The sequence below is a fragment of the Gadus macrocephalus genome, chromosome 12, assembly GCF_031168955.1.
Source record: "Gadus macrocephalus chromosome 12, ASM3116895v1".
Lineage (NCBI taxonomy): Eukaryota > Metazoa > Chordata > Actinopteri > Gadiformes > Gadidae > Gadus > Gadus macrocephalus.
This window is the reverse complement of record NC_082393.1, coordinates 11,795,126-11,821,681: the sequence shown is the minus strand read 5'-3', so window position 1 is coordinate 11,821,681 and position 26,556 is coordinate 11,795,126. Positions and strand designations below refer to the sequence as shown.

The 26,556-nt window shown below is 48.6% G+C and overlaps 2 protein-coding genes and 1 long non-coding RNA gene across 5 annotated transcripts in view; 2 read left to right on the top strand and 1 right to left on the bottom strand.

Moving 5' to 3' along the window:
* Positions 1-26,556, top strand: part of LOC132469551 (capping protein, Arp2/3 and myosin-I linker protein 3-like) — a 189,467-nt gene that overhangs the window by 71,252 nt on the left and 91,659 nt on the right.
* LOC132469784 (uncharacterized) lies at positions 14,008-15,698 on the top strand. The gene is made up of 2 exons (XM_060067856.1): positions 14,008-14,219; positions 14,324-15,698. The coding sequence occupies exons 1-2, from the start codon at positions 14,161-14,163 to the stop codon at positions 15,276-15,278; spliced, it is 1,014 nt and encodes a 337-aa protein (XP_059923839.1). The 5' UTR covers positions 14,008-14,160; the 3' UTR covers positions 15,279-15,698.
* LOC132469054 (uncharacterized) lies at positions 17,318-20,157 on the bottom strand. 3 transcript variants are annotated; one of them, XR_009528312.1, is made up of 4 exons: positions 19,604-20,157; positions 18,691-19,194; positions 18,405-18,539; positions 17,318-18,265 (listed from the first exon to the last, which is right to left on the bottom strand). It is a non-coding gene; the product is annotated as an uncharacterized LOC132469054 (long non-coding RNA). The 3 variants fall into 3 exon arrangements; XR_009528313.1 differs by having other exon boundaries at positions 17,320-18,265; positions 18,405-18,589; positions 18,838-19,194; XR_009528311.1 differs by having other exon boundaries at positions 17,321-18,265; positions 18,838-19,194.

Genomic DNA, 26,556 nt, shown 5'->3' with positions numbered 1-26,556 from the left:
GGGGACGATGACGGAGGGCAGGGTTGTAGCAGCCAGCTAGCATGTAGTCACCCCGCAATGGCTCACCTGGCAGCCAGCTAATCAATGGCCCAGCGCTGCAGGCAGGTCCCGGACAGCTGACAGCAGTGGCACGGACAGGTAGCATCCAGCTAGTCACCAGCTGGCTAGCTAGCGACCAGTTTCCAGGGGTAGAAGGGGAGAATTGTAGTCCGATCCGAGGTCCAGAAGGGTTTCAGACAGAAGGTGTTGAAAGTAAGCAAAAGAAAACTAATAGTTAAAAGACTAGTAAGATAAAGAAAAAGAAAATCGCAAAAAAATAATGTTCAGAATGATGTTCAGAGCGAGAAGCGGCAACCGGTGAGCAGCAGTGTTCAAAAAGCAACAGCGTCCACCAACTATCAAGCAACTGTACGACTCCACATATAAAACACGTAAAAATAAAGAAGACTGGCGCACTTACAATAGCGAAAAGGGACTATAAATAACTAGTAAACTTAGCTAAACTACAGACCAAAAAATAAATAAAAATGTTCAATGCATTCGTGAGAAATATTAAAAATACTGAATAAAAACAAGCCATACAGAGCAGCGTTAGACTCGCCAGCGTCCCCGTTACTAGGCAACTGACCTAGTAACCTAGGCTGGAGAAGTTGGAGTGATTGTGTACGACAATTAACGTGCTCCACAAAACGCTACGAGAGAGAGAGAGAGAAAGAGAGAGAGGGAGGGAGGGACAGAGAGAGAGCGAGAGAGAGAGGCTTCGGAAAGGGTGTGTGCAGATAGTACAGTACACCCTAGTTATGTTTATGCCAAAACCACAAATGCTATATATATACATATTGCCTAATTATATATATTGCCTATATATATATATATATATATATATATAGGCTATATATATAATTAGGCTATAATTATATTATTTAGCGTGTAATGAGACAATCTATAGCAGTGGTTCTCAACCTTTTTTGAGCAAACGCCCCCCTGACCTTACCCTGATCCTCTGATCAAATTGTCGAAGATGCCCGAGAATCTCCGGAAATATCAGCATGGGAAATCGGCGCACCAGACCAAGCCCCCAGGAACACTGCACACTTCCGCAATCCACCAGTGCTCAGCGGCCAAGCCTGGTATTGCAGCTGTTTAAGCGGGCTGTGGACGGGTCCCTCAAATCATGGGACCCAGAAGTAGATATCTCCGTTCACTCCAATACAAGTGGGGAACAGGAATGTATCTCCGCAAAAAATGTCTGGATATCAATCAAAGGCTCATAATTACCTTCATGCCATGTCCTAAAAAAATTTACGTTTTTTCTTTTCAAAACGCCACCTCAAGCTTTTTATTAGCCGTTATCTCAAATTATTTTTTGCTGGGGAATAGGGGTGTGCAGCTGAAAGGAGTCGTAGTGAAACAAATGGCATCCGAGAGGGCCTAGTTCAGTGCTCCGTTAACGTGTCCGATTTTTGGAGTGGTTCATCTGCTGCTCAATAACTCTCACGGTCCTCTGCTTGCGATCATTGTGATTCATCATGTATTGATCCATTTATTAAAAGGATCCAAAGTCAAAGAACAGGTGCATTACGGTATCATTTTATATTGTTGTTGGACCGGAGTGGGGGGATGGGCCCGCATGCGTTCTATATTTCTGCATCCGGTACGTCATGAAATAGGGCGTAGCCATAAACCCTTGATGCGGAAGCATATCGCTCCTTGATGTTGCCCTGCGCCACTGAGCAGTTTACATAGGAATGAATAGGCGCCATTTTTGGAATCCGTTGTCCATTCTATAATACGTCCATGCATCAGACCCATGAACCTATAGAGCTCGTAAGTCCCCATTGCTCATGGGACCTATGAGACCGAAAAAAATGAATGGGAGTCAATGGAGAGAAAGTAATTATTTTCTGATCCCAGTCTTTATATGCCTCGGATTACACATATGTTGTTTTATGGATTTAAATGATAATTTTTCATGCAAAGAAAACTATAATTTAGCGGGTAGGAGTTTGATACGGTTAGTTCTATTTCATGTAGGCTACGCCGTCTAGGCTTCGCCTTATGGGCTTGTCCCGTGCGCGCGCCTGCGCGCGCTGAAAATTCAAACTATGCACCTATCAGCGTGGGCACTGCCCACATTTCCCACGGTATCGTGTCTATATAACGCAGTGTATACCGTCGCTCATCCTCCCTTTTCTTTCAGCACTTGTGCTTATCAGCGAGAAATTGAGAACTACAATTAAGAAGATGAGAACTTCAACACGGATCTCCCAAGCCAGTGGCAGCGGCTCGGGCGAGGCCGCGGACAAACGGCCCTTTTCAGGGCCACCTGAGAGCGCTCCTAGAGCTAGGTCCTTTTCAGGACTCCTATGCGCCTCCTGTCCCGCCTCCCTGGCACCGGGTGACGGGCACTTGGCGTGCTTTTGGTGCCTCGGCGCCGACCACGCCGCGGCTGCTATGGCGGCCCCCGTCTCCTGTGTCGCCTGCCGGGAGCTGCCTGAAGAGGGGATCCTCTCCAGGCATCTCTTCTTTTCCCCTGCGGTGGAAATGGCTGACGCCATCGACCTGTTCGGACCTGACGTCGACGGTGGCATCATCGACGCCTCCCTGGACGACGTCTTCGGCGACTCGGCGTCCGGTTTTTCCCGCTCTCGGGTTACAACCGCCACCGTCATACAACACGAGGGTCCGCGCCGGATGACCGATCTCTTCCGGGAGATCATGGGTGAGGCGGCGGCCATCAAAGGGATTGATGGCCGGTGAGGACCCTTCGACCCTGAAGGCTCCGGTAAGATCCTACACGGATTTCACCAACGTGGAGGGGTGGGCCGATACTCAGGCGAGGGGGATCCCTCGCCTGGAGCCTCCCCTGGCAGCGCTTCTCTGTCCGGGCGCCGGGCTCCTTAACGAAAAGCCGCTGCCCCCCGACCGCCTCCAGAAGCAGATTGTCGGCCTAACGGACAGGGTGTTCGTTTGTGCCTCTCAATCCGCGGCGGCGGTCAACAACATCGCCCTGCTCTCCTCTGCCATGGTCTCCTTGTCGGCTGACAGGGAGGCCTACGGCCCGGAGGAAGCCGTGAGATGGCTGGCGGTTTCCCGCTTTTCCAGCGCCATCCTCCAGCTATGCCAGCCGATAGCCGTTTCGGCCGGCCAGCATATGGCGTGGGCTACCATGATTCAAAGGGTCATATGGCTCTCCCACACTGCGGTGCCGGGCCAGCGGGCCAGCCTCGTCCAGGGTCCACTAGCGCCGGATGGCCTATTTGGTCCCAGGTTCCCCGAGGTGCTCGCGCACCAGCAGTCAGTCCGTGAGAATCGTTCCCGGTTCGGGACGATTCTCACGGGCTCCTCCCGCCAGCAGGCTGAGAGGAAGCGCGGTCTAGGCCGGTCCCAGCGTTCCATGGGACCGCCTCCGACTCCAGCCCCGGTGCAGCAGCCGCAGCCGCCGCGCACGGGGAGAGCAGCAGTGCCACGGACCGGGAAGTTCCGGACGCTTGCTCCTACTTTTTCTTTCCCTATTAAAGAAAAGAGTAAAGACCGTTCGGCCGAACGGCAGTACATGGTACCTAAAGAGCGATATTCCCCAGGCCACCTGCGTCCTACGCTTGTGGTGCGCTCCTCCATGTTGCCCATTTCCCCCTCTCAGCCCGGTGGCTGTAGGGGTCGGACGGCGTGTTCACATGGCCTCTGGTTCACCTGCTTCTAAGAAGCGGCGTCCCTTGGAGCCTCATGGACGGATCAGAGACTCGTTGCACGAGCCCGTGGATACGGCCGCTTGTACCGGTCTCCTGGTTCCCCACATTATAGGTGAGGAGATGGGTCCGCGCGCTGTGGCTACAGCCTGCGGACAGCGCATGCGCACAGGTGCTGCGGCCGGACGGCTCGCTCCCTGTTCAGTGGGCACGAGCGCGACGTCTAGACAGCTCGTTGTTTTTACAGCTGCTAGTTCTGGTACGTCTCCTACGCTCGCTGAGCCTCCTCCCTTTCGTGGGAAGCCCCCTTTGGTTCACACGCAGTGTGGAGGCGGTAGGGGCAGAGGAATACGGGTTATTCCTGGACGGTCTTCCTCAGCTGTCGGCTCGCCCTCTCTCCAACCGCTATGCGTGTTGGCAAGAGCGGTGCGTTCTGCCATCATGGTTGGACACCACGTTGAGATGGGGCCATCCCATACAGTTCAAGCGTCCCCCCCCACCCTTTATGGGGTTGGTGGAGACCACGCTACGGGACCCGGCTGCGAGCACGGCTCTGGCAGCAGAGGTGGCACGTCTCTTGGTAAAGGGGGCCATCACTGTCGTTCCCCCCCACGAGTCTCACCTAGGTTTTTATTCCCGCTACTTCCTGGTTTCCAAGAAGTCAGGGGAAATGAGACCTATTCTGGATCTTCGCGTGTTCAACAGATTCGTTGCCAAGAGGAAGTTCAGAATGCTCACGGTCGGAGCATTGTTCCGGTGTGTGAGAGAGGGCGATTGGTTCACATCCCTGGATCTCAAGGATGCTTACTTCCACGTCCCTGTTCGGCAGGCGCACAGGAAGTTTCTCCGCTTTGCCTTTATGGGGATGGCGTACGAGTACCAGTGTCTGCCGTTCGGCTATTCCCTGGCTCCGCGCACCTTCTCGAAGTGTGTGGAGACGGCGTTGGAACCGCTCAGACGTCAGGGAAAGAGGATTCTCTTCTACCTAGACGATCTGCTTATTCTGAGCAACTCAGAAGAGACCGCGAGAAGGGACACCATGTTGGTGATAAACCATCTCTCCTTCCTGGGTTTTGCCATCAACTGGGAGAAGAGCTCCCCGCTCCCCAGCCGGCAGACAGTCTACTTGGGGCTTTGCCTAGACTCAGCCACCATGACTGCGATGCTTTCGCCTCCTCGGCGAGACGCCATCCTGTCGGCGCTCTCCCGTTTTCACGTTCGCAGAAACGTGACCGCACTGTCCACCATGCGCCTGTTGGGGCTGATGGCAGCTGCCCACCCCGTGGTCCCCCTGGGTCTGCTTTTTATGCGCAGACTCCAGCGGTGGTTTGCTCGCCAACGGTTGGACCCCAGGCGACACAAGCTCAGGGTGCTCCTCGTCCCCCGTTCGGTGTCGCCAGACCTGGAATATTGGAAAGGACCCTCCGCCCTTCTCAAGGGTGTTCCCCTGGGCAGGGTGGCGTCCTACGTAGTGGTCTTCACGGACGCCTCGTTGACGGGTTGGGGAGGAACGTGCCTCTCTCACTCGGTCGGAGACGAGTGGCGCACGCCCCCTACAGCACACATAAATGTGTTGGAGCTCGACGCTGTGAGGAAAGTGCTGTTGCATTTCTTTCACCTGGTGCGCGGCCGCCACGTTCTGATCAGGACAGACAGCGTGTCGGCGGCGGCGTACATCAACAGACAGGGGGGAGTCCGCTCCCCTGCTCTCCACCGAAAGGCGGTCGAGCTCTGGCTTTGGGCTCATCAGTATCTCCGCAGTCTGAGAGCCCTGCATATCGCGGGCGCCCAGAACTTTGGGGCGGACCTCATGTCTCGAGGCGGTCCCCGCCGAGACGAGTGGCGGTTACACCCCGACATTGTCAGACTGATCTGGCAGAGGTTCGGGACAGCGCAGGTGGACCTCTTCGCGTCCCGGGAGAACACGCACTGCAGGTGGTGGTTCTCCCTCAGCCCTCGGGATCTTCCCCCGTTGGGGGTAGATGCGTTGGCACACACACCTTGGCCGCGGGCTCTCTTGTATGCGTTTCCCCCGCTCCAGCTGATCCTTCCTCTTCTGGAACGGGTCAGACAGGAGAGACTGTCTCTGATATTAGTGGCCCCGGAGAACCGTTCAGCTCTGTGGTTTCCAGAGCTGGCCGCGCTCTCGCGGTCGGCGCCTTGGCCAGTACCATTCAGGCCGGATGCGCTTTCACAGGCCCACGGGACGGTGCACCACCCGCCCGATGTCTCGGGACGGCTGTTGGTTTGGCTCCTGGGAGGTTGATCCTGCAGGGCAAAGGTTTGCCTGAGACGGTTATCAACACTATTCAGAGTGCTCGTGCGCCTTCTACTTCTTCCCTCTATGCGGCGAAGTGGTGCGCCTTCTCTAATTGGTGTGAGACGAACCACGCTGTCCCATCTCAATGCAAGGTGGGAAGCGTGCTTTCGTTTCTGCAAAACTTATTGGAAAAAGGTTTGGCCTTCTCCACTATCAAGGTCTATGTGGCAGCCGTTTCGGCTGGCCATGCAGGCTGTGATGGTGGACCGATCTTCAGCCATCCACTGGTCAAGAGATTCTTGCGTGGGGCTAGACGGGTTAGGCCTGTTTTCACGCGTGCTTACACCACGCTGGGATCTCCCCACCGTGTTGCGCGGATTGTCCAGGGATCCTTTCGAGCCTCTCTCTCAGGCCCCTTTGGATGCCCTGTCATTTAAGACGGCGCTCTTGTTGGCCTTGGTTTCTGCCAAGCGGGCCGGTGAGCTAACCGCTCTGTCTGTCAGCCCGAGTTGCTTGTTGCTAAACGAGGACAGCTCCTTCGCGTTGCTCAGACCTAATCCTGCGTTCCTCCCGAAGAACATTAATAGTTCTTTTCGGTCGAGGGATATTGTGCTTAAGGCTTTTCACCCCCCGCCTCATTCTAGTGAGGCGGAGGCGGAGTTGCATCTCCTGTGCCCGGTTCGGGCGTTGGCTATGTACGTGAATCGCTCGGCAGCGTTCCGCTCCACACAACAGTTGTTTGTGTGTTATAGCGACGCTAGCAGGGGCCGCGCTCTCTCTAAGCAGCGGTTTTCTCGCTGGGTATGTGAGGGTGTTTGCCTAGCCTACTCTCGGCAGGGCTTGGCGCCACCGTTGGGCGTTAAAGCTCACTCCACACGGAGCGTGGCCGCTTCAACGGCTCTACTCAAGGGCGTTTCGGTGGAAGACATCTGCGCGGCTGCGTCTTGGTCTTCCCCCGGCCCCTTTGTCCGTTTTTACATGTTAGACATGTCCAGGGGCTCACTCGGCAACTCTGTGCTAGAGTCCGGGACCCCTTTTACGGCTTAAGAATATAGACATGTTCTTTAAAGCGTCGTGGTTGGATTTCCTCTCGCCGGCTGGCGAGTTGGACTTGATTACCAGTCTTACTCTCCCACCTTTTTTCAAATGAAAAACAGGCTAGGGGGTTTTCTATTGGCTCGCCAATTGTCTGGTGGTTTTGTTTACCAGTGTGGCACTCCCGCCGTTTTCTTCAAATAAGAAACGGCCGAGAGAGTCCCATTATTGGAGAGCCGAATTCCGTAGCTCCGCCCCCGGTGGTAGCGGACCTAATGGAAACCTAGTTGCTCTGGTTTTTCTTTTCCTTTCATGGGTTCCATGAAGCACGGAATAGAGCCGGAGTCTTTACAGACTCACTTTTTTCTCCCTTGATCATTGCCTTGCTTGATCTAGGAGGAATTAGTTTTTTATAAAGCTGTTGTGTTTTACACTTCCTTGGCTTTTTGAGTCTTAATGTGTTCTGGTGACTTAGGTCTTTTTGACTGGGGTCCAGCAGGAGTACATTGATCGGGCTCCGCTCGCAGCTTCACCTTAGCCCATAAGGCGAAGCCTAGACGGCGTAGCCTACATGAAATAGAACGATAGTTATGTTATTATAACTCTAGTTCTATGATTGTAGGCGTAGCCGTCTAGTTTCCCACCTGCTGTACCCTCCAATTGCTGAAAGAAAAGCTTGGAGGATGAGCGACGGTATACACCGCGTTATATAGACACGATACCGTGGGAAATGTGGGCAGTGCCCACGCTGATAGGTGCATAGTTTGAATTTTCAGCACGGGACAAGCCCATAAGGCGAAGCCTAGACGGCTACGCCTACAATCATAGAACTAGAGTTATAATAACATAACTATCGTTTTTGTGTGGGGCGCTTTGTGGACTACAACTCCCGCTGCTCTCGACGCGTATGTATGATATACGTCACCACCACTCGCAAACAGATCCCGCAGTCGGAACATGGCTGTGTCTTTGGTGCACTTTACCACCTTCTTTCAAGGAAGGTGCTCTCCTTGAAAGAAGGTGGCGATTTACGAGCTCTATAAAGAAAGACATCATCTCAAGCGGGAGAGAACGTTTGCGGTGCTGGTTTGTGTCACGTAAGTACAGGGCTCTTAAGTCTCATGCATTCGGTGTGAGACACACGCAATTCAACCCATGCACACGCTCGAACCTGGTCTCACGAAAATACGTGACACTGTCACGTTATTTAATCTATTGAAGGGATACGTATTTTCTAAATTTTGTTTTTTAATTGGAAGTATTTGTCGTGTCACTAAGCACGATTTCCGAACTAAGGTTCTGTCCGGGAGCGTTCTCCCTAATGTCCCTTAAGGAGCTCCGTACAGATCATTCATTGTTGAAAATTGTCTGTGATAACTAACAAATGACAGCTTTTGGCCACCCGTTTCTACTTAAAATTGTCTGTGATAACTAACAATATGACAGCTATTGGCCACCCGTTTCTACTTTCACCTTTGATTCTGAGAAATTGTGACAATACACGGATAGGCCTATATTAAATGCAGGTGCGCTGCTCTGTAAGAAAACCGCAAAGGACAAAAGGGTAGCTTCTTCATCTGATCTTTTTAGAATTGTATGTCTTGATGTTTATTTTATCTAGCAATCTATTCTCTTGTTTTTGGCTATGTGAATGAAAGTGCGCGTCGATGCCTCGCAAGTCCAGTGTCGTGAGCGGACGTTGCCATGACATCAAGAAATCATACAGTATTTAATGGGTTATCATTAATATTGATGTGTAGGGGTTGATTATAACTCGTGAATATTATTGTTTAGACCACGGTCTGGGGGAATACTCGTATTCTGATTGGCTGCAGGGCGTGCATTAACTCCTGATATAGGCCTACAGACACCTGCTAAGTAGTTCCAGTCAGTGTTTAGATTCTCTGCCCGAGCCCGAGCCCGACGCGGGTCGGGTCGGGACGATATTTCCCATCACTATACTCGGGCCGGTCCTTTGATCGAGCGTTTTTATTTGTATTTTATCATTGGTTTATTGGCCTAATCTGAGGAGAAATCTATGCCATAAACAGAAATATTATAGGCCTTTATTACACGGGTCTTCTCAATGCCGTGGAACGCTCCTTTCACTTGCATGGGTAGTAGTCCGGTGACTTGTCTACCCCAGCGTCTTCCGTTGCTAAGCGACGTCACCGTCTTTGCGGACAAATTATTTCTCTGCTGATCAACACTACGAATGGCCAAAATACTTGTTTGCCCCCCCCCCCCTTAAATAAATACTATGGCAGAATTATTATTATTATTATTATTGTCATTCAACTTGAACATGTGTTTTTACAGTAGAGTGGTGGAGGGATGACGTATGTTGGCCAACCCGGAAGTGAGCGTCGCCCTGGATTCCCTCGACAAAAAGCCAACAGGCTTTTCCATTGGATTTTGGATTATTGCAGAAACATTTGCATCTTTGAAGCACCTCCTCAAAAACTGAAAATAAATAAAAAGAACTGTGCTCCAAAGAACGAAATGTAAACCAATGCATTCTGAATGGGAGTGTTTCTCCGATTTTTCCATGCTACACAGAACGAAATGTAAACCCATGCAAATAAAGACTTCATGGTCATAATAATTTAAATATCATTAATCTCCTGAGTGTGTAGGGTGGTATTCTATTTTTTTCAACGGGGCTGCATCCAGTCACTTGACCGTCATGGTTGCTATGGTGGTTGCTATCGACCGCCCGCCTCTGATCCTTACATGGCTCTAAAAACCACGCGGCAAAGGAGCTGCCGTCAATTGTCTTGTTTTTGTCGTAAACTAGGCAAACACATGTTCAAGTTGAATGATAATAATAATAATAATTCTGCCATAGTATTTATTTAAAGGGGGGGGGGGGGCATACAAGTCTTATGGCCATTCGAAGTGTTGATCAGCAGAGAATTAATTTGTCCGCAAAGACGGTGACGTCGCTTAGCAACGGAAGACGCTGGGGTAGACAAGTCACCGGACTACTACCCATGCAAGTGAACGGAGCGTTCCACGGCATTGAGAGGACCCGTGTAATAAAGGCCTATAATATTTCTGTTTATGGCATAGATTTCTCCTCAGATTAGGCCAATAAACCAATGATAAAATACAAATAAAAACGCTTGATCAAAGGCCCGGCCCGAGTATTGTGGTGGGAAATATTGGCCCGACCCGGCCCGCGTTGGGCTCGGGCTCGGGCAGAGAATCTAAACACTGACTCGAACTACTTAGCAGGTGTCTGTAGGCCTATATCAGGAGTTAATGCACGCCCTGCAGCCAATCAGAATACGAGTATTCCCCCAGACCGTGGTCTAAACAATAATAATCACGAGTTATAATCAACCCCTACACATCAATATTAATGATAACCCATTAAATACGGTATGATTTCGAGATGTCATGGCAACGTCCGCTCGCGACACTGGACTTGCGAGGCATCGACGCGGACTTTCATTCACATAGCCAAAAACAAGAGAATAGATGGCTAGATAAAATAAACATCAAGACATACAATTCTAAAAAGAACACATGAAGTAGCTACCCTTTTTTCCTTCGCAGTTCAGAGCAGCGCACCTGCATTTAATATATCAGTGTATTGTCACAATTTCTCAGAATCAAAGGTGAAAGTAGAAACGGGTGGCCAAAAGCTGTCATTTGTTAGTTATCACAGACAATTTTCAACAATGAATGATCTGTACGGAGCTCCTTAAGGGACCTTAGGGAGAATGCTCCCGGACAGAACCTTAGTTTGGAAGTCGTGCTTAGTGACACGACAAATATTTCCAATTGAAATACAAAATTTAGAAAATACGTGTCCCTGATCACGTTTCAACAGTGTTGGGAACGTTACTTTAAAAAAGTAATTAGTTATAGTTACTCACTACTTGTTCCCAGAAGTAACTGAGTTAGTAACTGAATTACTCTATAATAAAAGTAACTAGTTACAAAGGAAAGTAACTATTTGCGTTACTTAAAAAAAAAAAAAAAATTGCTATATGTGAAAGATTTGGATTTTTCTGAGCAGTTTTTACTTGGCCTTAATGTGTTTAATGGTTGAACTGCCCATTCAAGGCCCTGATATGCTTCCAACTGAGGCCCCGTCCACACTAACCCAGGTAAATCTACAAATGAATCAATATTCATCTGTTTAGTCCTTCCGTCCAAACTAAAACTGAGAATTCCGACACTGAAAACGATGCTTTTCGAAAACGATCGCTGAGGTGGATAAATATGAAAAAAGGTGGGTTTGCGTTGTAGTGTGGACAGACGGAGGCTTTCAGAAACGATGACGTTCGATTGCCATGACACTGCCATGACACTGCCACAAGCTTGCGCTAGAGACAGAGAAGCTCATCAAAAGAATGGCAGGTGAAATGCAAATGAGGATCTCTCTGGACATTGTACTAATTTATATCCAGAAACAACTCGACATATTGAGTCAAACATATTCGTTGCTCCAATGCCGGAGGCGAGCGCTGTACTTAATGTTCTTAAGTGATGGTAAAAAAAAAACGAAAGACGACAGTTCAAACCGTAGCCTGCTTGGAGCGGCGTTTCTTGACAAGACCGGTGTTGTGTCGAGATCTGTTTCCCCGTCGAGATGTGTTTCCCCGTCGAGATGTGTTTCCCCTAGTCCCCGCCCCCGTCCGAAATTACCCGAAGGGCGAAGGAAGCGCGCGTACACAAAAAGCTCGCCCACGAGCTGCTGTGCTCGTACCACAGAGGCACTTTGGAGAGAGCTAAGGTTCAAAACTGACTTTTTTTAGCGAGTTTTATCTGAAGATGTTGTATTGTAGATTTCTATCAATGAAAAATATTATTTTTGTGAGACTTTTCATTTTGAATGAAGTGTGCTCATTCATAATACTGTCAGATACTTTTCCCCCTCTGTTCCATAGGAAAGGAGGCTCACACATCTTCATCAAATTCATACTGCTAACTTCTTTCCCCACAACAGATAAGTCCTGTGATTTTCAGGCTGATATCACTAAATTTGACCATTTAGAACAGGGGGAACGCATCCTGACAGCTTGGAATATTACTGTCAGATACTGCTCCCCCTCTGTTCCATAGGAAAGGAGGCTCACACATCTTTCAAATTCATACTGCTGACTTCTTTCCCCACAACAGATAAGTCCTGTGATTTTCAGGCTGATATCATTCAATTTGACCATTTAGAACAGGGGGAACGCATCCTGACAGCTTGGAATAATACTGTCAGGATGCGTTCCCCCTCTGTTCAATAGGAAAGGAGGCTCACACATCTTTCAAATTCATACTGCTGACTTATTTCCCCACAACAGATAAGTGCTGTGATTTTCAGGCTGATATCATTCAATTTGATCATTTTGAACAGGGGGAACGCATCCTGACAGTTTGGAATATTACTGTGGAGCAGTATCTGACTGTCAGGATGCGAATTTGAAAGATGTGTGAGCCTCCTTTCCTATGGAACAGAGGGGGAACGCATCCTGACAGTATTATTCCAAGCTGTCAGGATGCGTTCCCCCTCTTCTAAATGGTCAAATTGAATGATATCAGCCTGAAAATCACAGGACTTATCTGTTGTGGGGAAAGAAGTCAGCAGTATGAATTTGAAAGATGTGTGAGCCTCCTTTCCTATGGAACAGAGGGGGAACAGTATCTGACAGTAATATTCCAAGCTGTCAGGATGCGTTCCCCCTGTTCTAAATGGTCAAATTTAGTGATATCAGCCTGAAAATCACAGGACTTATCTGTTGTGGGGAAAGAAGTTAGCAGTATGAATTTGAAAGATGTGTGAGCCTCCTTTCCTATGGAACAGAGGGGGAACAGTATCAAAAATAATATTTTTTATTGATAGAAATCTACAATACAACATCTTCATATAAAACTCTCTAAAAAAAAAGTCAGTTTTGAACCTTAGCTCTCTCCAAAGTGCCTCTGTGGTACGAGCACAGCAGCTCGTGGGCGAGCTTTTTGTGTACGCGCGCTTCCTTCGCCCTTCGGGTAATTTCGGACGGGGGCGGGGACTAGGGGAAACACATCTCGACGGGGAAACAGATCTCGACACAACACCTGTTCGAAAATGATTAACCAGCTGATCAACTGTAAATATCATCTGATCGCGCGCCTGTAATCTAAACAGAGAGGCGTGGCGGAGTAATTTAACCATGACAACAACTGTTTATCAAAATAATTTCAGTGTGGAACGTGGATGCAAAACATTCTGAAAACGATATGAAAACGATAGTGTGGACGGAGATAATTTTCATTGCGCATGTGAGTTTTTACATTTACCCGGGTTAGTGTGGATGGGGCCTGGATTTCAATTTGCTTGGTTGCAAAGGCTGTGGAACATCTGCCAGATACTACAGAAAATGTCAACTTTTCATCGGATTGCTCCGGACTCGCCATTTCTGCTGCTTCATCGAATCGGTTTGGTGTGTGCGTTTGCGTGTGTGTGGCGCGCGTGTCCTGGTTTGTGTGTAAAAACACTGGCTCCGATTGGCTGCCATGAAACATGACTCTGCCTTAGCCAATCATAATCGCTTATCTCGTTGTTAATCCTACCGGTCTCCTCACTAGCAGTTTGTGTTAGGAGCCAGGGGTGCGTTCGGATTACGCAGTTTATTCAATCAATTCATAGTAACGCACTGCATTTTTCGTACAGTAACGGTAACGGTTCTTTGGAGCATACGTTTAAGTATGCCTTTTCATGGTGGGAACATTTGTCAGTGTGAGGTAAGAGCTGATTTTGTACCCTCAGTCTAGGCTATCGTAAATCCTCAAGTAAAGACAGAGATTCAATTAGAAAACAGGCTGTGCAGCCTAAATAAATAAAACCCTCTGGCGACAATTGAGGATTTACGGTATACTAACCTGTTCAATTCTGTACTGCTCCTGTTCTTTGGAGTACAAGTTTAAGTAGGCCTTTACATGATGGGTACATTAGTCAGTGAGAGGTAAGAGCTGACTTTGTATCCTGCTGTACCAGAGCACGAAATACTCGGCATTGCAACTGAAAGCAGTTCCGCCAGTCCTCAGCTGCACTGAAACTGAGCAGCAGTGGCATAAGCCCCGAAAACTGGTTAGTACTTAAGAACTAAGCAGATTGTTATATGGATTTTTGAAATTTGATTGAAACTTTACCCGCTTTCTTGATAGGGTGTGAAACCTGGCAGAGTGAGTAATATGGTATTTGTCTCAACCAAACCAAAGTCGAGACAGTACACAGCTGCTGATGGTGTGAGGTAATATTCATTGTTAAGTACAAATATATTCTGCAGTCATTGTCAGATTGTTTTGTTATAAGAGTTATTGTTTTTTTTTAATTATGATGTAACTGTTTCAAAAGGAGCAAGCGCTACAAAGCAGTGCGGGGGGACTTGCCAGACCCAGATGTCCTGAAGGTCGACGAGGCATACCAGGACTTCATGGCAGACCTTGCACCATTAATCACCACGCTCTCCATAAGTCCTGGTGTCCCCCTCGTCAATTCCACTTTTGGGAGCGTTCAAGATGGAAGCCCTATTTCTTATCAGCACCCTGTGCCAGTGAGTAGGGTCATTATCCACCACCCAGACGCACCCTCTCCACCCCCACTGCCGTTACATGGTCACAGGCTGGAACCAAGCACATGTTCCTTTGTGTGCACTCACCAACAACAATGTAATGCAATGGCGCTTACCATCAATTTCGACATGGCAAGATCCATTGAGAGGGCCACAAGGGAACAGAGTGGTAGCGCAGAATGGCACAGCCTGAGGAAGATGAGGCTCACCTCCTCAAGGTTCCGGGAGGTGTGCCATGTCAGAGGTCACAGCTCTGCTGAGAACCTTGCCGAACGTATCCGCAAAGGTGGGGTTCAGACAGCTCTGATGAAGAGGGGGCTTGCACTGGAGCCAGTAGCTATTCAGGAGTATGCCCACATTAAAAACATCAGCTACTGGCCATCAGGATTTGTCATCCATCCAGATGCTCCCTGGCTCGGTTCTTCTCCAGATGGGGTCGTTTTTGATCCCACGGAGGCACCACCATTTGGGCTGGTGGAGGTGAAGTGTCCTAACGTGAAGAGCTACGTGGACTGCGGGTACCTGCGCATGCAGAATGGCGCCCTCCGTCTGAAGCCAAGCCACAGCTACTACTGGCAGGTGCAAGGCCAGCTGCTTATCACAGGGATGCAGTGGTGTGATTTTGTGGTTTTTGCAGAGGATGATGTTCTTGTGCAAAGAATTTATGAAGATGCTGAGGTTGCCAGGGTCATAAGGGAGAGGGGGGATTATTTCTTTTTCTATCATTTCTTAATCTGATCTTTTTTAAATTAATGTTTCATTCAAAGACCATACCTTTCGAACTGATTGAAATGAGTGTAAAACTATGTGGATTGTTGATATAGGATCATTGAAAAAGTGTTGTTCAATCTTTCCTTATTAAATTCTACATATTCTAGTGTCATCTATGATGCATCTGGTTTTCATTTCAAGTCCTTTAAAACCCAAAGCTAATGTACATACAGTGGCAAACACAGTGACAGCAAATGCAAAACACAAAATTGGCCTGTCTCAGTTTAAAGCTCACCCACCGCGACAAGGTGCAGACCATTCGGGTGAGAACACGGGACAATACAAACAGACGTAACGCAGCACAAAATAAAACATTTACTTTATTTACTAGTTGCCCATGCCTTCACTAAAGGCCCATTCTGGTAGTTGACCAGGAAGCAGGCCACACTGAACAGTTCATTGATGTTCCCACATATAGATAGTGGTATGGCCTTGTCAGTTTGTTCTCTTTTACTCTCCTGATACACCTCTCCACATGCACTCTCAGACGTGCAATCGCCTGTGTCTGTCTAACATCCTCACGACTCATTTGTTGTTTGTTCCTGAGAAATGCAGGCCGGTAAACCTTACAAGGAACAAGGTCGTCCACACGAAACCCTTTGTCCACCATGATTGCCATACCTGGCTTCAACAGCTTCACAATCCCAGACAACTTGAAAATCTCCCGGTCACTCATAGAGCCTGCATACAGTCCAGACACAAAGGTGACAGCACCGTGGGGTGCCATGCCAACCATGGCCTTGAATGTGGCATGAGATTTGTAGGTTGAGAAAACCTCACTCTGAAGGAGCAGAGAGGATGGTGTCTGACAAAATATTTCTGTACAATCAAGGACTACCTGTGTATTTGCAAAAGCTGCAAACTCAGGTGGCAGGTGAGCTCTCACTACCTCTGGAGGAACCCAAAGGCGCTTGCTTCCCAGCAGGCAGTACAGGAAGTGGGTCCATGTAGTGATGATACGACCTGCTGTTGTGCGGTGGATGTTGAACCTCTCTGCAAGGTCCCTCAGAGGAAAACCCACTGACAGGTACATCAGGAACAGCAGAAACTCGTCAATGGGTCTCAGTTTCTGTTGAGACATATCAACAAAAACATAAAACATAAAACTAAAAACATATCAACAAAAACATACCAACAATAAACCTACCGTTGTCCTGATGCTGGCAGAGGCTGTCTTGGCGCTGGTTGTGCGAATCATTTTGTGGGTCACAGCAGGTTCAATTAGTCTCCAAAATGCCATGAAACTTCTGTAGGAGGCAAACCTGGTGTAAAAGCGCACGTCCTCATCTGATGCAGACAGACGCTCTATTCCAAAACGCTGACGAAGATTGAGATCCTCCACCTGCTGTTGAAGCTCCCTGATCTGACGACATAGAGCTTCGTTTTCGTCTGACAAATTACTTGCCCTCGCTCCTGTTTGGGGGACGACACAGTAATCATGATCTGGAGCCATTCCAGTCTCCATCTCCGAGTCCGAGTCTGGCTCTGGGGGGGGACTCTCGGCCCACGGACGCCGTTCCCACACACTCGGTCTGGGCGCAGGTAGCTGGTATCCGTTCCAAGAAAATAAAACTGGTATGGCTCCCTTCTTCACCCTCCTTCGTCCACCGACAGTCACATCAATATCAGTCTGCGACTACAGACCCGGGTGTGCTTGGTCGGCATGAAGTCATCCCTACGGATTTTCTGCTTCCACTCAGCCCGTACCGCAGCGTCAACGGGGAATGAATGGAAGCTAACTGTTTTGTTGTACTTCGATGAACAGGTACACAACGGCACACAGCAATGACGTACAGTGTTTCCCACCTGTTGAAAGCTAAGTCGCTTCCCTTGGATTTTAAAAAGGCTCATTGTGAAACTGAAAAACTAACTAATTCGCTCTCTGGCTGTTTTCGTGGTCGCTGTCAAATCTGGATGTTTAGACCGGAAGACCGGAAGTGCTCAGCATCCTATACAGATCATTTCCGCCAACGGTCGCCATATTGTGCACAGAGCGAATAGGGGATTATCACGCTGATACGTAGTACTTCCGCATTCGGTGTTCATTGTGCACTGTGACATCCGGTGAACCACTCATCACTCTGGCGAACTGATGATGGAGGACCGGCAGTTCACTTTCACGACATCCCTGGTAAATGTACCCAAAGTCACGTTTTCTGAAGTTCACAGACTTACCGAACAACACTCCATAACAGCCCGCTCCAAACTGGACAAGGGATTGTTTATTTTTCGAGAAATATAACGACTACGAATGCGAGTGTCTGCTAGCTAGCTTACGCTAGGTAGGTTGGCTTATGCTAACGTCGGTTTGGCGTCAGCTCAGTCTGGAGGGATGAAATGATAAGAGATGAAAAATAAGGTAGACTTGTACTTCTTTGGTACATATATGAATGTGTATCTTCAGCAGAAAGTGAAATGAATGTGAAATGAACTGAATGAATAAAGGAACTGAAAGAATAAAAGGATTTAATTCATTCTCTTTTTCTGAGTACATCATTTACTACATTATATATTAACATAATTTTGAATACTTTCAGGATGGACTGACTGGACTTTAAAATTGATTATAGATGAAAGACTTCTCATTCAATTACATTACATGTCATTCAATATATACAATGTTTTCAGTGTACAAAATTACAGCTCCGGAAAAAATGAAGGGACCAATCCAAATCAGTGCCTCTCGTTTTAATATTTATATATTATATTTAATATTTATAGGTACATGTTTGAGTAGAAACACTATTCAACAGGGATGTAGCCTTTTAAATCAAGTGGTCCCTGGAAGTTGGTCATCACACAGCAGACGGTCCACAGCTGATTGACTGTCGCAGACAAGGTGAAAGGACAGTGTGTTCCCAGATGCGGTATTCCTTGACTCTGCCTATTGCTCTTTCTACGAGGATTAGAAGTCGAGCGATTGCTTGTGTTTTCAGAGCATCCTCTTCAGTGAACTGCGCAGTGGTTAGAGATAAATTAATTAGTAATATTATTGTGAGTGCTTCAGTCCATCTTAAACATTTGTCTGCATATCTTAATGGTCACATTTGGGTCAAAGTTTTAATTTAAAATGTTCATTCCTTTCATGCCTACCTGTCATCTTGAAGGGTGGTATAATCAGCGTTGCCCCACGATCAGCTAGTGGCTTCTCGATGGTGAAACCCTTGTCTGCCATGCAGCCATCTCCTGGCTCCAGTAAATCCAGCAGTCCACTTCGTTCAGTCAGCTCTGGGTCGGAGATGGAGCCGGTGAAGAGACTTGACACAAAAGTCACAGCACTACAAGGGGCAATCCCAATCAAGGCCTTAAAGGTTGTTGTGTTCTTGTAAGATGATGTTCGGGTAATCATCGACTGCACCTCGGTGCAGTCGATGATTACCTGAACATCTGGACTGTACTGCACAAATTATCTTGGCATGGTGTTCTTGACTTGCAGTTTACTCATCCAGATGGGGAGGGAGCCAAGGAGCAGGTAACGGTAGTTGGCCCACGGTATAACAACATGGTAGACAGTGGACACACTGACCTGAAACATGTCAGCCAGCACCTTCTCTTGCAGGCCTGCAGCAACCCGGCAGCAGAAGAGAAAAAACTCAACCAGTTGCAGTCTACACGTTGGACTGGGAGAAATGGGTTCAAATGTTTGTTTCTTTTTCTGAGCTTTCGACCAATAAACCAACATGGAGGCAGATGGTTGAATAACCTCCCAGAAGTCACAAAAAACTTCTCTTGACGTGAATCTGGTGTAAAAAAGGATGTCCGCGTCTGAGACACAGAATCTGTGAAAATGCACTTGAACCACTTTCAGCTGTGACAGCTCTCATCAGCTCCTTGACTGTTTCTTCCAATTGCTGTATGTTTACAGCAGCAGCATCCAGTGCACCTGTATGAGATGAAATTAAAACATCTAACCCAGATTTTGGCTGTGACTTGCATATTGGAAGCAGTTTGGACCTCTAAAGAAATTGCTTTTTGTAGCTCAATATTGCTTTTAAATTTTGCTTTTTATAGCTCAATATTCACCTTTACAATTAATTAAGTAAGATATAAAATGCAACATTTGTACTTGTGATGAAGCTTTTCACATTGTGGTTTGGTCAAATGCTGGGACATTAATAAGACTAAACATGTGCCTGAGTTCTGAAAAGTTGACCTACCTCCTCGGTATAACCTACTAATAGCCAATTCTGTGATTAAACCATAGGTAGTACATCCTGTTAGGTAGGTGGTTTAAGAACAGTATGGGGTAATAGTAGGCCAATATTTCAGAACACTAACAAACACTGACAAACCTGGTTTAGGAGCAGAACCGAAATCATGTTCTGTCATCACCACCGAAGCTGAGATCTCCTCCATCGGCTCTTATTCACAGGGCAGCGGTTGCTCCAGGGGAAGGGATGGGTGAACGTCATGGCCTAAGCGAGTTGATGCTCTTTTATAAACAGACCCCCTTCTTGGCAGTCCCCAGTTGTTCCACTGGAAACGGGAGGGTACAGACCCGGTTTTCAGTCGCTTGGTGTGACCCCGGTTGGTTGCTAGCTGTAGCGTTTGTAGTCTGATTCACTAAAGTGCCGGCTACAAACAAACATGCTACCTTGTTTTATTTTAAAGTTTGGCCCTTCATCCCGGCGAACCGCTTGAATCCACTTCTTCCTTAGACTCATTTCAGTCGGGAATCCATGAAAACTTAAGTAGGGTTGGTGTTGTTTGTTAGATGTACAAAGTGGAACAGAGAGCAGTGACATCTCGCCTTTGTTTCAGCCATGGTGGAAGTGCGCCGGAAGTGTTCATGCACAACGAAGACAAATCCCGCCACCGGAACCAGGAAGCGTGATAATCCCCTATTGCGTGTGTCTCACGCCGAATGCATGAGACTTGAGTGCCCTGTACTTACGTGACACAAACCAGCACCGCAAACGTTCTCTCCCGCTTGAGATGACGTCTTTCTTTATAGGTTCATGGGTCTGATGCGCCGATTTCCCATGCTGATATTTCCGGAGATTCTCGGGCATCTTCGACAATTTGGCTATAGATTGTCTCATTACACGCTAAATAATATAATTATAACCTAATTATATACATAGCCTATATATATATATATATATATAGGCAATATATATAATTAGGCAATATATATATATATATATTGTGGCAACCCGGCCCAGGCCAATTAAGGATATTCAGAGCACCTGAAGAACAAGTGGAGAAGCAGGGCTTAAATAGCCCGCTTCTCCACTCATTCGGGGCTCTCCCAGCCCTGGAGCTCCTGCACGGAGAGACCGGTCCTCGTGGGTGACGGGATTCCACCCACGAAGGAGGGGACCGTTGATTCCTCCCAAGGTTTACGTTATTTGTGTTTTGAGAGACTTTTATGTTCTGGAATAAACATGCCTTTTTTTGGCTTTTCCCAACGAAATGGTGTCCTGATTGGGAGGAGTTGGTTCGCTCAACGTGGCGGGTTGCCACAATATATATAGCATTTGTGGTTTTGGCATAAACATAACTAGGGTGCACTGTACTATCTGCGCACACCCTTTCTGAAGCCTCTCTCTCGCTCTCTCTCTCTGTCCCTCCCTCTCTCTCTCTCGTAGCGTTTTGTGGAGCACGTTAATTGCCTGAGAACACTCCCATTCAGAATGCATTGGTTTACATTTTGTTCTGTGTAGCACGAAAAAAGTCGGACTATCGTGCTCTGGATTCAATGGATTAACGTTTGTGCGCATGAGCACGAAATCGCGTGATACCGGGTTGTGTTATTTGTGGTTCTTGCCACCTCTTAGATGCCATAGTTCTAGTACTAGGCTGAGGCTACCTTCCACCACGTCTCCCAAATGTGACGCCATCACAGAATGGCGTCAGAAAACACCTGTTACTACCAAAAACAACAAAAATTGACTTTAATACTATTGGAGACATTTCATAAATGATACACATATTTTGAGTGCTTTATGTCCCCATTAATAGTAAGTTCTGGTTAACCTGCAACACAGCCTTTAAACTCGTAGTTAATTTCCTTTCCTAGCTCCTCTTTGTTATGTTGGTTGCTTAGTCATGTCACATTGTCAACATTAGGTACATAGAGCAGAACATAGTGGGTCATATGTCCAATGCTTTTTGGAAACGCTTTCTTCATAAAACGTCATACATCACACATCAGTTTTTTGTATACATTTTATTCAGTAGTAAGCTTCATGGGTATGCCGTCATTCAGAACCTTTCATTACCTGCACTGAAGAGAAAAAAAAGTGCATCCGCATTGTACTGCACATCTGAAAATGCACTTCCGAAAGCATCTCTGTCCCCAGCACATTTCAAACCAAACTGACACCCATGCACGAGTGACGCGTTTGCCAACGCTGAGTTGGGGACCTCCCATTCAGGTCAAGCACTGTCCCTCACCCTCTTTAGGGTTGGTGGAGACTAGGCGGCGGGACCCCGTTGCGAGCATGGCTCTCTTGCAGAGCTAGTGAGCGGAGCGCGAGCAAGGAGCGGATGGAATTTTGTTTGAGCACGGAACGCTTTTTAATTTAGAGGCCGGAGCGGCCGCTCTTTTCCTCTCCAATTTCGCTCCAATACTGCTCACACCACGTGTCTGAGGCAAGCCTCAGACACGTTTTCTTCCCAATGCAACCAAGACCAATAAGTTTCAAATTTTGGCCATTTGCTAAATTCACTAAATATTTTGGATGGGAAACTGATAAGTCATACAAGTCTACTATTCCTAAACAACTAAATACTATGAATGTAGTGCAAGATCAACCATGTGGCGACACTCTTTCAGGCGCAGAGCAAAGAAAAACGTCAGCAATTTGAATCTGCTTCATATCAAGTAGAAGGCTAAAGTAAATACAGGCTAATAATACAAATAAAATAAATTAGTTTTGTCATTCAAAGTAGGCCTAATACGATTTTTGTAATGTACTTATCGCTGTTCATGAAATTTCATAGAGAAAGAAATGCAGCAGCATTTCTTTCTCTATTTAAAAGTATCTTCACTGCAGCCAAAGCCCCAACCATTTCTAGGACGAGATACAAGGAACTAGACAGTCTTTTTTTTAATGATTTACATGGACCATGAAGCGCTGAGTAAAGGAGAACGAGAAGGGATGCAACACTTTGCCAGCGTGGCCCAGCCACGCTACACCCCCCCCTGCTACAACACTGTGCGGGACGTCCTCATGCCGCATGCTCTTGAGGAGATGGGAGCAAAGCTGCGAGACCTACTGCAAAATGGTGACGGGTTTGTTCTGTGAGCGGACAATTGGACCAATAGAAGAGGGCACAGCTTCCTCGGCATCGTTGCCAGTTTTATTGATGGGATGTTCCAGGGACACACGGTTTTATTGGGCTGTGACCACATACAGGGGAACCACACTGCTGATCGTATTTACGTCACCCACGGTGCCAGTAACTGTCACGGAACAGACGAGGGGACCCAAATGCTGGACACAGGGAGACGGAGACGGAATAAAGGAAAGGGGTTTTATTCCGTAGACAGGCGAGTAGTCAGACAAGCAGGGATCAGGAACCAGCAGGGTAGTCAGACAGGCGGGGATCAGGAACCGGCAGGAGAGTCAGACAGGCGAGGATCAGGAACCAGAAGGAGAGTCAGACAGGCAGGGATCAGGAACCGGCAGGAGAGTCAGACAGACGGATCAGGAACCGGCAGGAGAGTCAGACAGGCAGGGGTTCGATAACAGGCAAGCAAGGGAGCGATGGCAGGTGGGTAGTCAGGCAGGCAGGGGTTCGGCGACCGGAGAATACTAGAAAGGGAAGGAGAGAGTTACTACGGGGACAGGCTGCTATAATACTCGAGAATGCTGGTAGGACCGATACTAACTGTAAAGACGTAGCGACGAACTGGCGCCGGCTGATAGGAAATCCCCGGCTGATGTAGGGACGATCATTAAGGATAATTACGTCCAGGTGCGGGAGAAGGAGGCCCACCAGCGTCCCATAGCCACTAGATGGCGGCATTGGACCGCGTAGCAGGACGCGACGTGACAGTGCCCCCCCTCTAGGGACGCCTCTCGGCGGACGACCCACAGCCGACGGATGGTCCCGATGGAAATCCCGAACCAGCGAGGCATCCAGGATACTCCTCCGGGGAACCCAGGAGCGCTCCTCGGGCCCGTACCCCTCCCAGTCGACAAGATACTGGTGGCCCCGGACGCGGCAACGTACCTCCAGGAGGCGGCGGACTGTCCACGCCGGATGGTTGTCGATGACCCTGGGCGGAGGTGGAGGCGGAGCGGGAGGAGACAACGGGCTGGTGGAGACAGGCTTGAGCTGGGATACATGGAAGGTCGGATGGACACGGAGAGATGGAGGGAGTCGGAGACGAACGGCACAGGGGTTGATGACAGACTCCGCTTCGAAAGGGCCGATGAACCGGGGAGAGATCTTAGGGGAGATCCCCTTCAAGGGAAGATCCTTCGCCCGAAGCCACACCGACTGTCCGGGAGCGTACTAGGGGGCAGGCAGACGGCGCCTATTGGCCTGCAGTTGGGAGCGGGTGGATGCGCGGAGCAGTGCGGTGCGTGTGCGCTTCCAAGTGCGCCGGCACCTGCGCATATGAGCCTGGACTGACGGGACAGAGATCTCCTCCTCCAACTCTGGAAACAAGGGCGGTTGGTAACCCAGCGAGGCCATAAACGGGGACAAGCCGGTGGATGCGTTGACCAGCGTGTTGTGGGCATACTCGACCCAGGGAAGCTGAGAGGTCCAGGAGGAGGGGTTGGCGTGGAAGTCACACTTCTCCGCCTTGACGTAAAGGCGATTCTCCAGCAACCGCTGAAGCACCTGCCGGACGTGAACCCTGTGCTCCTCCACGGATCTAGAGAAGATCAGAATGTCATCAATATAAACGAATACAGAGCGGTTCAACATGTCCCGGAGGACATCGTTTACCAGAGACTGGAAGACAGCGGGGGCGTTGGTGAGTCCGAAAGGCATTACTAAATATTCAAAATGACCCAAAGGCGTGTTGAACGCGGTCTTCCACTCATCCCCCTCCCGGATGCGGACCAAGTGGTATGCGTTGCGCAGATCGAGTTTTGTGAAAACCACGGCTCCGTGGAGGGGAACGAAGGCAGAACTAATCAGAGGCAAAGGATACCTGTTCTTCACGGTGATAGTGTTCAGCCCCCGGTAGTCAATGCAGGGACGAAGCGAACCGTCCTTCTTCCCAACAAAGAAGAACCCCGCTCCAACCGGTGAAGCCTCTGCGTCAGCTGGGTCCATTTTGGCCAGTTCGTACTGTCACGGAACAGACAAGGGGACCCAAATGCTGGACACAGGGAGACGGAGACGGAGACGGAATAAAGGAAAGGGGTTTTATTCCGTAGACAGGCGAGTAGTCAGACAAGCAGGGATCAGGAACCGGCAGGAGAGTCAGACAGGCGAGGATCAGGTAACAGAAGGAGAGTCAGACAGGCAGGGATCAGGAATCGGCAGGAGAGTCAGACAGGCAGGGATCAGGAACCGGCAGGAGAGTCAGACAGGCAGGGATCAGGAACCGGCAGGAGAGTCAGACAGGCAGGGATCAGGAACCGGCAGGAGAGTCAGACAGGCAGGGGTTCGATGGCAGGCGGGTAGTCAGGCAGGCAGGGGTTCGGCGACCGGAGAATACTAGAAAGGGAAGGAGAGAGTTACTACAGGGACAGGCTGCTATAATATCAAATCAAATCAAATTTATTGTCATTTTGTTGATTGAACAACAAAACGAGAAGGCGTTTCTCAGGGATCAAGATCACATACATTACAAACAAACGTCCCAATGATGAATAAATAAATAATAAATAAATTCCAGTGGGAAGATTTAGGACGCCGGTGCATTGAGCATCCTGACAGCTTGAGGCAGGAAGCTGTTCCGCAGCCTGGTGGTGGAGCATCTTAAGCTGCGATAGCGCTTCTTGGAGGGAGGAGCTTAAAGAAGTTGTTCAGAGGGTGAGAGGGGTCTCTCACTATTTTCTGGGCCCTATTCCTGCAGCGGCTTAGGAATATGTCCTGGACAGAGGGAAGTGAGGCTCCAATGACCTTTTCCGCTGATCTCACCACTCTTTGCAGGGCCTTTTTGTCCGCCGCACTGCAGCTGGAGAACCAGGTAGAGATGGCGTACGTCAGCACACTCTCCACAGCCCCCCTGTAGAATGTGGTGAGGATACTGGGAGGTAGTGAGGCCTGATGGAGTTTCCTCAGGAAGTACAATCTCTGTTGGGCTCGCTTCACTAGCCCAGTGGTGTTTTTGGACCAGGAAAGGTTGTCAGAGATCTGTACTCCCAGGAACTTGATGTTCTCCACCTTTTCCACTTCACGATTACTGATGCAGAGGGGTGTGTGCTTAGGTTTTGATCTACGGAAGTCCACGATCATTTCCTTGGTCTTTTCCGCATTGAGCACCAGGTTGTTGTCTCTGCACCATCTCTCAAACAGATTGACCTCCTCTCTGTAATAGGATTCCTCATTCCCATGAATGAGACCCACGACTGTAGTGTCATCTGCAAACTTAACAATCATGTTGTTCTTGTGCCTTGGCACACAGTCATGGGTCAGCAGCGTGTACAGCAGAGGACTGAGCACACATCCCTGGGGGGATCCTGTACTCAGTGTGATGGATTTGGAGATTTTTTTCCCAACACGAACTGACTGTGGTCGCTCCAACAGGAAATCCAGTATCCAGTGACAGAGGGTGGGGTTTAGGCCCAGGAGGAGAAGTTTATCCATCAGTCTCTGCGGCAAGATGGTGTTAAATGCAGAGCTGAAGTCAACATACAGTATTCTAGCATAGGTGTCTCTCTGTTCTAGATGGGTGAGTACTGTATGCAGGGTGGTGGATATTGCATCCTCTGTTCAACGGTTTGAACGGTAGGCATACTGATGAGGATCCAGTGATGCAGGTAGGCTGGATGTGATGTGTGGTTTGATTAACCGTTCAAAACACTTCATCACTATTGGGGTCAATGCAACAGGACGGTAGTCATTCAGACAGGACACAACAGATTTTTTTGCAACTGGAATTATGATGGATGTTTTGAAGCATCTGGGTACAGTGGCTTGACAGAGAGAGATGTTGAAAATGTCTGTTAGAACATCTGTCAGCTCATCAGCACAGGCTTGGAGCGCCCTCCCCGGAACGTTGTCCGGGCCAGCTGCTTTCTGAGGGTTGATCTTGGCCAGGGTTCTCCTGGTGTCAGCTGGGCTGATGGCCACAGGTGGCTGACCGGATGGAGGGGAGAGTCCAGTC